At 63.3% G+C, this 12088-nt stretch overlaps 1 protein-coding gene across 2 annotated transcripts in view; it reads left to right on the top strand.

Moving 5' to 3' along the window:
* The window catches only part of LOC119510135 (phospholysine phosphohistidine inorganic pyrophosphate phosphatase), a 137948-nt gene extending 129211 nt beyond the window's left edge, over positions 1-8737 (top strand). The window contains exon 7 of one of the 2 annotated variants that reach the window (XM_037804266.1): positions 7895-8737. In XM_037804266.1, coding sequence (XP_037660194.1) covers positions 7895-7991 — 97 coding nt within the window. In that variant the 3' untranslated portion in view covers positions 7992-8737. The remainder of the gene's footprint in view (positions 1-7894) is intronic. The other variant, XM_037804267.1, reaches the window with a different exon arrangement.
* The last annotated feature ends 3351 nt before the right edge of the window (positions 8738-12088 follow it).

Raw genomic sequence — 12088 nt, 5'->3', positions numbered from 1 at the left:
GTGCTTGAGGCCGGACGTCCCTGCACAAGGTTCACAGTCTGGAGGGGACACTGGACAAGTAAACAGGCAGTTGCGGGAGAGTGACCTGAACTTGGATGAGGTCAGCCCAGGTGCCATGGATCACAGAGCTGTACCCACCCAAGGTGAGGACTGGGGCTGGTGGGGGCGGTGGGCTTCAGGGAAGACTTCCTGGAGGAGGCAACCTGTTCCTTGGAGAATGAGTCCCAGATAGTCAAAGCTTTAGGGCAGGGCAGCAAATTCAGATACGTACAGCGGCAACAGGTGATGCTGTGGAGTGAAATAGGGAGACCGTAGAGAATGGTGGGGAGTGTGGCAAACTGGAAGCCTCTCATCACATTTATAAGGCAGCCACCATGCCTCAGCCATCCTGTGGCGTGCCGGCCCTGGGTACTGGATCTGCCAGATTCTCAAAAGAAGCTAGATCTCCAGCTTCCATTTTAGAAAAACACTGATGTGTCCAGGGGCCACTGGTTGGCACTGCCTACTGTGGATGTGAATGGCGTCTGGGCTTCAGCGTGGGGTCCAGCAGCTGCCCCACACTCCAGGGGGCTGGAGGGGCCTCATTTGTCAGCGTGAGTCTCTTGAGACTGCCAGCGTGCCAGGCAGCAGCCATGCATGTCTCCCCCAGCCCATTTGCAGAGGGTCTGCACCTCTCAGGGGGCAGTGAGAACTGCACAAGCAGCAGCTGGCACCGCGGGGTGGGTTCTGACTGACAAGGTCCACCTGGCCGAACGAGCTGTCAACAGGCCCCGTTTCCTCCCCGTGGCCGGCGGGTGCCTGGGTCCCCTGTGGAGTCCCTCCCCTGCTGGCTCAAGCCCGGGAATCAGCTCTGCCAGCCCCTCACTGCCCCTTTGCCTGGCGGGAATGTGCCCCAGCTCAGGCCTGGTCCCCTGGGTGCCCAGTGACCACAGGCCACAGATAAGAAGGACATAAGGTGTCTCCAGGGCTCCACCCAGAGGGACCAGCTGGGTGGGGGGTAGGTGAACGTGGGCTCTCTTTACTGCACGGTTGGCGTTGAGGACATTCCTGAGGGCCTGTCTCAGACCTGCCCACAGAGCCTCAGGTCGGCTGGCAGCTCCGTGACCCCCAGGTGCAGAAGGGGGTCTGTGTGCCGAGAAAGGAGCCGCTAAATGAGCTGGATCTAAATTAGCGTGAAAGCGAGACGTTCCGGGTGAAGACCCAGCTCCCGCTGACTGGCTGCGCCTGGGCAAGCCCCCCTCCAGGGTCTGTCTCATCTCTGGAAGGCTCTAGAATCACAGCCCCCAGCCCCCAGGGCTACTGTGTGGAGTGGCTGTGCCTGGGCACGGGGCATGCTCCAGAGTGTTCCACCGCAGCAGGGGTGGCAGCCGGCTCACTGTTGTCCCTGGCCCTGCAGGCAGGGCTACGGCTCCCCCAGTCTCTGAGCCAGACGAGCTCACCCACATCCTGGGACCATGGCTGCCCGTGGTGGCAAGCTCTGGGTCTGGGGGTGCAGGCAGGCCTGATTTCCAGACAGACCCTGTGGCTTCTGGGAGTATGTGAGACCTCAGGCAAGAAGTCCCTTTCCCTGCCTCAGTTTACCCATCAGGATCAGAGCCCCTGGGACTGGTCCAGCCAGCACCTCCTTCTGGAGGATGGGCAGCTGGGGGTGTCTGCTGACATCTGGACAGACCCTTTCCCCATCCAGCACTCAGGTGGGCCCTGGAGACAGGGACAGAAGAGCCCGTCTGAGGGCTGGGCCCACCGCGCCCCCTGTGCCACCCTCCTGCCGGGCACTGACGCACGTGGGCCCCTGCCCACAGCTGGACTCAGGTCAGGGCGTCGGCCTGCCCGGCGGGCTCCACACTGTGTCGCTGCCCTCCTGACAGCGGGCGAACAGCAGGAAACCCCGCGGGCACGGGCCTGGGATCTGCCACGGCCAGTGGCGGACAGGCTGTCGGCCTTCAGCTACCTGTGGACACGTTGTGGGTGCAGCACCCACTCCCGGGAGGCCCCGGCATTTGCAGGAGACCAAGTTCTGGCCCTTCCTCTCTCAGGAATGGCCGCTCAGGCCCCAAGGGGCTGGGGCTTCTGGGTGCAGATGGAGAGACGCCCTTCACCCGCCGTGTCCATCTCGGGCCCCATGAGTCACTGCCCTCTGTCCTTCCAGCATCATCAGCACGGCCCGGAGTTGGCGTCTGCCTCCCCATGGCGTCACTGCCTGACGCAGGGCCCGGTTCCTGTACTCACTGGGCCAGCCACCCTGGCCCCTGGCCTCCCCGCCACCCAGGCTGGGCCAGCCTTCCAACGTCGCTCCCAGGGACACGGGCCCTCCCGGTGTGGGCAGCCACTGCCGCATCGGGGGCAGACTGAGGCTGGGCAGAGGAGGGGCCCTGCCCCCCAGACATTCCTCCCCAGGGGAAGAGGTGTGGCTGCCACGTGTGCCCCAGAGGTGGCCGCGGCAAGGTGACGCTCTCTTCTGGGTCCCTGGGCCCGGCCCAGCTGCCATTTTCCTTCGACCTTCACAGAGACGGCCCCTGGGAAATGTCCAGGCCACAGAGCACAGAGAGACCTTGTCTTCTGCCCGTACTCGTCCTTCCCTCCTTCTCAGCTCAGGGAGACTGAGGAGGAGTAACTAACGACCCTGCATCCTGCCCAGGGTGGGGCCTTTGTTCATTCACCCACCGGATACTTCCTGGGTGCTAGCTCGGGGCCGGGCCTATGGAGGATCACTGAGGGCAGGAGACCCCCTCCAGGAAGCCCAGGTCTTGGGTGCTCAGAAGAGAAAGCAACTTGCCATGTGGGAGGAAGCAGAGCCAGAGATGGGGACAATGGGTGGGGCCTTGAAGGATGTGTAGGAGTTTGCAGGTTTGATGAACATTCCAGGGCAGAGCACGGACAGAGGCACAGAGGTGGGGAAGAGCAGGGAATGTTTGAGAGCAGTGGGTCCGGTGCTGGGTGGGGCCCGGTCAGGGCAGACTTGTCTGCTCTGCTGAGGAACTGGGTTGGGATGTGGGCTGTCGGGAGCCACAGCAGTTTCCGCAGGGCAGAGGGACAGCAGTGAGCCCTTTAGGAAGCGAAGGGGGTGGGGTGGGGGGCTGGACTGGAGGAAGGACCAGCCGGGGGTGAGGGAGAGGGAAGGAACAGGCTTGGGCAGGAGACCCCAACCACTGTCCAAGAGGGGCGCAGCCAGGTGGGGGGAGGGGAAGCGATGCTGGCCGTGTCCCCCCGCCCCCCGCCCCTGGCAGCTCCATGCGTCCGTCCTCCAACAGTCGGGCCTCAGCGTCCACTCTGCCAGCTGCTGTGCAGGCGGAAAGGGGCGTCTGGAGTGGGTCCTCAGGCTCGCCCAGGAGAGGAGAAAGGAAACCGGTGCTCTCGGCAGGGACAGGCGGGGACAAGACCCCACAGGGAGAGCCATGTTCCCTGGGGGCCCTGCAAGGACCCGGCTTCAGATGGGGAGAGGGGCCCAAAGCGGCCGTGGCTCCTGCCCTCAAGTCCCTGTTTCCAGAAGCTTCCCGGAGCCCTAAAGGTCCCCCACAAACGCCCTAGAACCCTCCCCTTTTTCTTTCCTTCACAGTACTCGTCGCCGTGAGTGTGGAATTGGGCGGTGACCCCGCGAGGGCAGAGGTCAGAGGTCAGGCTGGGGGCTGGCCTGAGGGCTCCCAGGGGCAGGCGCGACACCAGGAGTGTTTTTGGTCACATCTCAGTTCGCTCTGAGGGAGGCCCTGAGCGCCGGTGAGCACTGCACCCCCGGGGGCCCCAGCCAGCCCCCAGCCCCCAGAGTCCACGGGGTGCGGGCAACGGGGCCCCCCCATGTTGCTGCCGGGCAGGCGGGGGTATCGGGCCAGGGGCTGCCCGCTGTCTGCCCCGGTCCGTCTGCCCGTCCCTTTCCCTGCGTGCCCGTCTCCCCCGACGCACCCACCCCAGGTCTCTGTCTACCGTCTGTTTCTCTCTCCTCCCCGTACCCCGTTTCTCAGTGTCACCCCAGTCTCTCTCTGCTTCCCACCAGCCCCTTCTCAGTTTCCGTCTCTGCCGTCACCTCGTTCTCTCTGCCCGTTTCTCTTTCCCTTTCTTCTGTCGGTGTGTGTCCCTCTGTCCCTCTGTGTCTGTCTCTCCCGTCCCCCACCTCGGTCTCTCCCCCGCTTTCCCCTCTCGCCATCTCTCCTCTCCCCTCTGTCAGCTCCTCAGCTAGGGGCACCCAGCTCTCTCCCCGCAGGGGGTCCGTCACACGTCCCCTCTCTGCCAAAGGCCCCAGTGCTGGTTTTCTTGGTGCAGTCTCCGTAGCCTGGCATCTTTGGGGTCACAGGTCACTGCACCCCCCCAGCCCCCGCCCAGTCAGCTGGACCAAGCAGAGCTACTTCGGGGGCTCCTGGGCGGGAACGAGTCCCCTCCACTGTCCCCCGCTCCCTGCGAGCCGCAGCCCACGGCAGCATCACGAAATTAAGACATAAAAGTCCACGCTCTCCGGCTGCGTGTTGGCAAACACTGGCCGGCTGCTAATGCAGTCCTTTCTTTTAATGGATTCTTGGATTTAAGTGATAGGCAATTAAACGTTATTAGCCGTGCACGCCATTCGGTAGGTAACATATGTGGTGAGGGGGGGCTTGCTAGAATCTCATTACAAAGAAAGCATCTTCCTTTACGGTGGGGAATTCTCGTTCCCTCACTCGGAGTCAGCTTCATTCGACTGGACAGTAAACCCGGTCCGGGGCGCTGGGCACAGGTGTCCGAGGGGAGGGTTTTCCTGGGGGGCAGCTGCCCGGGGACTCGGGTGATAAATCAAGGTGGGGGTCTGTTGGGGGAATTTTTGTTCAGCTCCAGGCGACTGCGTTAACTTCACTGTTACAGAGAGAAAAGTTGGGACTCGGACGGGGGAACAGGTGGGAGGGGGCCGGGCAGGGGAGGCTGGGAGGAGGGCGAGACAGGGCAGCACCTGGGCAGGTAAACCTCAGCCTGTGGCCTGAGTCCCCCTGGCTGTCCCTCTGCCCCCGAGAACCCTCTGTCTTAGTTCTAGGGCTGCAGTAACAAAGTACCACAAAGTGCGTGGCTTAAAACAACAGAAGTTTATTCTCGCACAGTCTGGCAGCCAGAAGGCTGAAATCCGGGTGTCAGTGGCAGCAGGGAGCCTCCCTCTGAAGGTTCTGTGGGGGCCGGAGGAGCCCCCCTTGCCTCCCAGCTGCAGGTGGTTGTCAGCGACCCTGGTGGTCCATGGCTGGTGGGTGCCGCGGTCACGCCAGTCCCTGCCCCCATTGCCACGTGGCCGTCTTCCATCCGTGTGTGTCCGTCCCTGTGTCCGGATCCCCCTCTTCTTCTCAGGACCCCAGTCACACTGGATTCGGGGCACACCCTAGCCCAGTACCCCATCATCACTAGGGTCCAGCTGCAGGGACCCTGTTTCCCAGTAAGGTCACATTTGCAGATCCTGGGCTCCAGGGCTGTGGAAACCAGCCCAGGCAGGCCTTGGCCGAGGGCTGTGGTGTGCGGCCCCCGGGCACACCTCCAGGAGTGGCAGATGCCACCTTACACTCGTGAGCACTGCATGCCCACGTTTTAGAGGCACAGACAGATGCGGCCGAGGGCACTGGCCTTACGTGAACAGTGATGGAGTTGTGCCCACTTCGTCCCCACCCCCCAGCCTGTGCTGCAGTCCCTTCTGGGTGTGTCACTGCCTCATCCCGTAACACGTGCGTGCACCCGCCTTTCCTTTCTCCTACTGATGGACATCGGTGTCCTTTTCACTCGGGGCTATTTCAACTGAAGCTGCTTGGAACACTCTAGAACGTGTCTTTTGGTGAACACGGAGATGCATTTCTGTCGGGGACCTACCGAGGAGTGGAGTTGGTGGGTCACAGGTAGGTGCCGACAAACAGCTTCCCTAGGAGTGGCACCGTGGGAACCTTTTGATAAGGACAAGTTCATATTCCAGCGCTCATGTGGGGTCATGAGCACCTTAAATGCCCATTTCCTCTAGATGTTTTGTGTCTGTGGTGGAAGAAATGAAACTATAATCTCTTAGAATCCCTACATCTCCATGCGGGTTGCTGATTGGGGAGGGGGGCGGTGTGCGCTTGTATTTCCTTGTTGTCCCCAAGGATGGTGGATTGGGGTCTCACCTTGGCGGTACCAGGTGCCCTGGGGGCATCCACCCGTGAGCAGGTTGAGCAGGTGGCCAGGGAGTGCTGCCGCCCCATCTGGCATCTCCAGGCCCCTCCATCTTGGAGCGAGCACTGCTGACCCCGTGCCCTCCTGGCCAGTCGCCGGCCATGCTCTCGGAAGCTCTGGCTGCAGGAGCTCCGGGCCAGGAGCCTGAGGAACCCGGCCAGTCCCAGCTCTGCTCTCCCTGGCCGCGTGACCTGGAGCAAGTCTCCCCCTTTCCTCACCTCTAAGACGGGGCGCAGCTCTTCCCTGGAGGGTGCAGGGAGAAGCCGGCTGCGGGAGGCAGGCATGGTGCTGGGGGGTGGGCAGCAGGGGGAGGTGGAGCTGCCCAGCCCTGAGGGCGGGGAGCACAGAGCTCCACCCAAGGAGGTGGAGCCAAAAGGCGACCCTCCCCAGTCTCTGGGGGTGTCTGCATGACGCTGTTTCCCCCCTCCAGGGGCTGCGCCTGGGCCACCCCAGGTCCCGGGCTTAGCAGCCCTTTTGGGGCGGCATCTCAGCCAGAAGTGGCCTCCAGGCTGCTGGGCTGAAAACGCTTTAAAAAGGAAGTGCCCTTGTCCGTGACAGTTACTTTAGGGCTTTGAGCTTTGCAGAAACCAAACCCTTAGAAAGGGACAGCCTGGCTTTCAGGATGTTGTCAGAACCGACCTCACTCACTTCCTCCAGACCAGGGCGGAAGCTCCCGAGTCCCGGGGAGCCTGGGTCAGGCCTCGGGTTGATGCGAGCATCGGGTCCCTCAGCGGGGGGACGTCTGCAGGGCCGGGCACCCTGTCCCAAGCAGGGCATCGCTGGGGAGGCCGTGGAGCCACCCGGAGCAGTGGGGGACTTCTGGGCGAGGGGACCTGACCTCCCAGCCCCTCCAGAGCGCCCCGTCGCCCCTGGGATGAGGGCCACCACTCTCTGGGACAGGCCTGGCCCCTTGGTCACTGAGCCCACCCTAACCCCTCTCCTAGGATGGGCTCCCCAATCTCCCAGGCACCCCTTTGTATAGCCGTCCTTTGTCCTGGGATGTCCCTCCCTCCCCTGCCCGCATCATGTCCACCCAAGGCCTCTACTCAGCTTTTGGGACTGAACCCACAGACCCCCATGAAGACCCCACGCGGGGCTGCCCCTGTGCCCAGGGACCCTGGAGGCTTTGGCACTCACCCTGTGGGCTCAGTCCCTGTCCTTGGCATCCGGGCAGACCTCAGGAAATGTTTGGTGAATAAATGAATGAATGAATGAATGAATAAATGGTGGCTTTGGGGACTTTCCAGGGCCCCAAGTCCCCGCCTGGAAGGGACTTTGCAAGGATCCCGGGATGAGCGTGGCCTCAGAGAGCACCAAGGACTCATCCCCCTGGGTGTGGGGGACAGGCAGCAGGGACCCCAAGGGTTTGGGCAGGAAGGGGTCCCGCCTCATCCCCCAGCGCCCACGCACTGGGACCCCCACCAGGCACCCCAGCAAGGTGGAGCAGGGCTGTGGCCCCTGCAGGGACAGAGTGGGGCAGCTGAGCCCCTGCTGCTCCCCCCAGGGCTCCAAGCAGGTGCCCCAGCTGGGGCAGAAGGCGTCCAGCGGGAGGCAACAGTTGGGAACAGGGGGCGGGGGGGCTATGCCCCGGACCCTGAGTGGGGGCGGAGGGGGGCAGCCAGTGGCCACAGACCAGGTGGACCTGACCTCAACCTGCAGGGACCGAGGGCAAGGCCAGGCCCGTGCTGGGTGCTGGGAGGGGCCTCAGAGGCGTCAACCCTGGGCCACGTCTAACGAGCCTGCCGCCCCCCAGGCCCAGTGACGAGCACCATCCTGAAGTGAAGGCCGACGGCTACGTGGACAACCTGGCAGAGGCCGTGGACCTGCTGCTGCTGCACGTGGACCAGTGATGGGCTCTGTGGGGGGCCCCGTCCCCACCTTCCCAGCCCCCTCCCCTCCCCCAGCACCCGACCACCCAAGGCCCTGCCCAGACAGCTCACCCTCTGCCTCTCTCCCCTCCTCTCCAGCCCTGGCCCCCGAGCTTCCTGGGTGGGGTGGGCCCCTACCCCAGCGGCCCACTCCGGGCCCGGCCCCCGTGAGGTCTGGGGGAGGTGGGACAGCACAGGCTCTTCCAGAGAAGCCGCACCTCCAGGACGCTCCCGAGCCCCCCAGGCGCATTCACTCTGAATGCACAGTTGCACCTGGTCCTCTCCATGCGGCACGTGCACGTGCCATCCAGTAGGGTTCAGGGGCATTTGCCCACTGCCCCTTTATCAAACGCAGATGTGTCTGGAGAAAAGCTGCGGCCTTGTGAGCACAGAACAGTGCCAGGCCAGCCCCACCCCTGGGGATGCCCAGACCCCCTGTCCACACCCCAGACGCCTGGGAACGCCCAGGGCCCCTGTCCACCTTCCAGCCCCCATGCCCAGTGTCTGCTGAAGCAGTCGCCATCCACCACCCTTCTAACCCCGAGTCGCAGCCAAAGGCTGGTGGCAGCTCCCAGGGGGCCCTCTGAAGACTGATCCTTCACAGCAAGGACACCAACCGCTGGGACCAAGGCTGCCGTCACAGGGGGTTGTGGGGAGCCACGGCTTGCTGGGGGGGCAGCAGGCCCAGGGGACCAGGAGTCAGTAGTTCAATAAACTGCCTTTCCACAGCAGCTGCCTCGGCTTTTCTCCAGGAAGGGCTGGGGGTGGTGGGGGAGGCATGGTGAGCAGGGGCTTGGGCACCTGGCCCCGGCCCCGCCATGTACTGGCACCCCTAGCTATCCAAGAGGCCCTGCGATGTCCCTGTGCTTAACAGGTAGGGAAACCGAGGCCCAGGGAGGGCAGGGAGCAGCCCCGTGGCCTGGTGGTGGCTGTGGTGGCCAGATCGCAGGAGATCCAGCCTTCCATGTGGGGTCCCCACGAGCCACCGCTCTCAAAACCCAAGTTTTGGGTCCCAAATTCAGCCAGCTGAGTGGACAACGGGATTGCTCCTCTTCTCCCCAAAGTAATTCAGAAGCTGCTGGTCAATCTTGGGACATGATGTCTCCTGAAGGAAGCCCTGGGCTCCCTGGTAGACTTTCCATTAGACAAAGACAGATGCCAAGGAACCGGTCCTGGACTCCGAGACACGAGTCCCCCCAGGGGATGTGCAGCCCCCGGGACTCCAGGACCAGGAGGCCACAGCAGCCAACCCCTTTCTTTGAGCCGTGAGGCCACCGTCCGCCTGGGCTGGTGTCGTGGGCGTGCGAGGGCCGGGCCCATGTGCCACCCGTGCTGGGAACCATGCCGGCAGCTCATTCCCCAGTGGTGTCCCCCAATCCTGGCTTGTAAGGCAGCTCACCCCCAGGCGTGTGGGGGGCCCCAGTTTGTCAGTGGCCTTGCATGCGCTGAGCATTTGGCCTTGCGGGTTTGTTTCTCTTTTCCTTCATTTTTAAGGGGCTCCCCTCCCCTGCGCTCCTTGCTCTCCTTGGCAGGGCAGCCCTGCTGTCTCCTGGGATAGGCTGGGCCTCCCCGCTCAAGCTGCTGCCCCAGGAGTGGGCACGGGGTGGGGGGTGAGACAGGCACAGTTCCCGGAGCCCAGACCCCTGCTTTGTCAGGCAGAGAACATGGCAGCCCTCTGAGTGTGGTGGGTTAAGTGGTGGATATTATTCTCCCCATTTTACAGATGAAGAAACTGAGGGGCAGAGGAAGCGGCTCACCCAAGGAAAGGGTCAGGGCTGAGACTTGAATCAAGGTCTGACTCCCGGTCCCACGACCTTTCTAGTTCCTTCTACAATGCTGCCCCCAAACTCCTCCAGATCCCTCCCTGGGAGGTGGTCTGAGGTGGCCCCAGTGGCTGTGACTTTCTGGGGGGGACAATGCACTGGGTCCCCTCAGGAGACAAAATGTTCTCGGGGTTGCGGTGCAGCCCTACGCCTGGGGGAGTCATGGAACCCCCGAGCCTGACTGCCCTCATCTGGAAGCAAGGGGATTTATTTCCTTAGGGCTTTCCTGAGTCCTGCCAGGGCCTTGCTGCCCCACTGGCGATGCCGACCCCTCGCACTGCCACTCTCTGGGGCACCGTGCCACCCAGAATGAGGAAAGGCCTCCCTCACCCCTGGGCCTTCCCAGTGGCCTGGGCTTGGGAGACGCAGACCCTCCCCCCACACCGCCAAGCAGCCTGGGCAGGGTACAGGCCCAGGTCCCTGGGGGATGGAGGCTGGGCCGGGGGTAGCCTGAGGACCTGTCCTGCTCGGGAGATGAGTCACATAACTGCCGCCAGGGACGGGCCTTTCTCAGCAGAGCCCCTGAGCTTGGCAGCTGCCTGGGGTTCACTTCCCAGCAGCCCCTCCCAGGCAGAGCAGCTGTCGAGTGGGGAGGGGATAGGGTAATGGGCAGAGACGAGATGAGGGCTGTCTGCAGTGGGCAGGGCAATGTCACCTCGTTGCAGACAAAAGAGCTCACCCACCCCTGGAAGTCCCAACCCCCAGGGTGCCCAGGGTGCCCACCCTGGAACGAATGTGCCACTGTCGAAAACCAGCTGGCATGGGCATAAGCCGAGTGAGCTTATGGCCCACGTGGTCGCAAAGCCCCGCATCCCAAGGGCTGTCACCAGGACCCCAACTCTCCCCATTTCTCAGCCACTTTCTGCAGGTGGCAGACAGCCCCTCCGCCCCCGTCTCCCTCTTACCTGCTTAGCCACCCCAGGCCCACAGAGAAGTCCCAGGGAGACATGATCTGCACGGACCAAGCTTGCGGGCGGGGGTGTCTCTCGACCTGAGGGGCCAACCCCGGGGCAGGGTGCGATGTCAGCCCCACCAGACCCCAAGGGAAAATCATCAAGAGGCCCACCCGTCTTCTCACCCTCGAGGCTGGGGACTGGCCTGGTGCCCGATGGCCCAACGTGGGCACATGCATTCAGTTCTCTCCTTCAGTCCCTGGCTGCACACGGTCCACGAAGGCAGCAGGCAGGGGCTGTGGGGGGCTGCGGGGGGCCCTGCCCTCACACAGAGTAGAAGCCTCCCCTGGCCTTTGACCTGCACTCCCAGGGACAGGCGTCCAGCAGCGGGTCAGTGGGCTCTGGGGGCCACCAGGCTGCCCGGGTTGGGTGTGCAGCTCACCTCACCCCCAGCTCCAGCCTCTGCAGCCTTGCTTGCTGTTTCTCAAATTCGGTGTTCATGGACTGATTTGTTTAGGAAAAAGACCTGCTGCTAAAAGGTGAATGACCAAAAAATAAAAAGGCCTGAGCTGAGTGTGCCAGCCGGAGGCCCCAGGGTCTCGTGGGTGCTCTACATCTAATAGACCTAACAGGGCAAAATGCTTCTGTGGGCAAGGCTGGGTTCTGGAAATCAAACCAACCCCTGTGCCTGTCCTCAGGGCCTTCAAATGTCTCAAACCCCCTGAGCCCGGCCACCAGGGGCAACTCAGAGCTGGGCCGTGTGTTCTCGCATCCTGCAGCCAAGCAGCAGGGCTCTGCAGGTGGGCCGGCCAGCACCTCCTCCTCGGCTGCCCTGGTGGTGGGTGTGCGTGGCCCTGCAGCACGGGGAGGGCTGAGCTGAGCTGCTCTCCAGGGCTCGGGAAAGCGGACCCTTCACCTGCTCCTGACTCAGGAGTTACAGAGACGGGGCCTCTGCGGTGCTGCCCTGGGCACACCCACTCCCAAGACACACGCGCACGCACACACGCAGTCTCCTGGGTGCTGGGCACCCATGCACACACACTGCCCCCCGGGCTCCTCCACCCGACACGCGCACGCACACACACAGTCTCCTGGGTGCTGGGCACCCATGCTGGGCACACATGCACACACACTGCCCCCCCGGGCTCCTCCACCCGACACACGCATGCACACAAGCATCTCTCCCCTGGGAACCATCACCCCGACACATGCACACGCACACACACGCTGCAGAAGGGCTCTTGTGACTGCAGCCACATCCTGTACCCCAGTGGCTCGGAGACACCCATCACTCCATTTTACAGACCCCACCCTGAGGCTCCGAGGGGACGGAAGGGTCTGAGCTCGCCCCCCGCCCCCCAAT

This window comes from Choloepus didactylus, chromosome 15 (genome assembly GCF_015220235.1).
Source record: "Choloepus didactylus isolate mChoDid1 chromosome 15, mChoDid1.pri, whole genome shotgun sequence".
Taxonomy (NCBI): Eukaryota; Metazoa; Chordata; class Mammalia; order Pilosa; family Megalonychidae; genus Choloepus; species Choloepus didactylus.
Note: the sequence above shows the minus strand (reverse complement) of the source record. Positions and strands in the feature narration are given on the sequence as shown.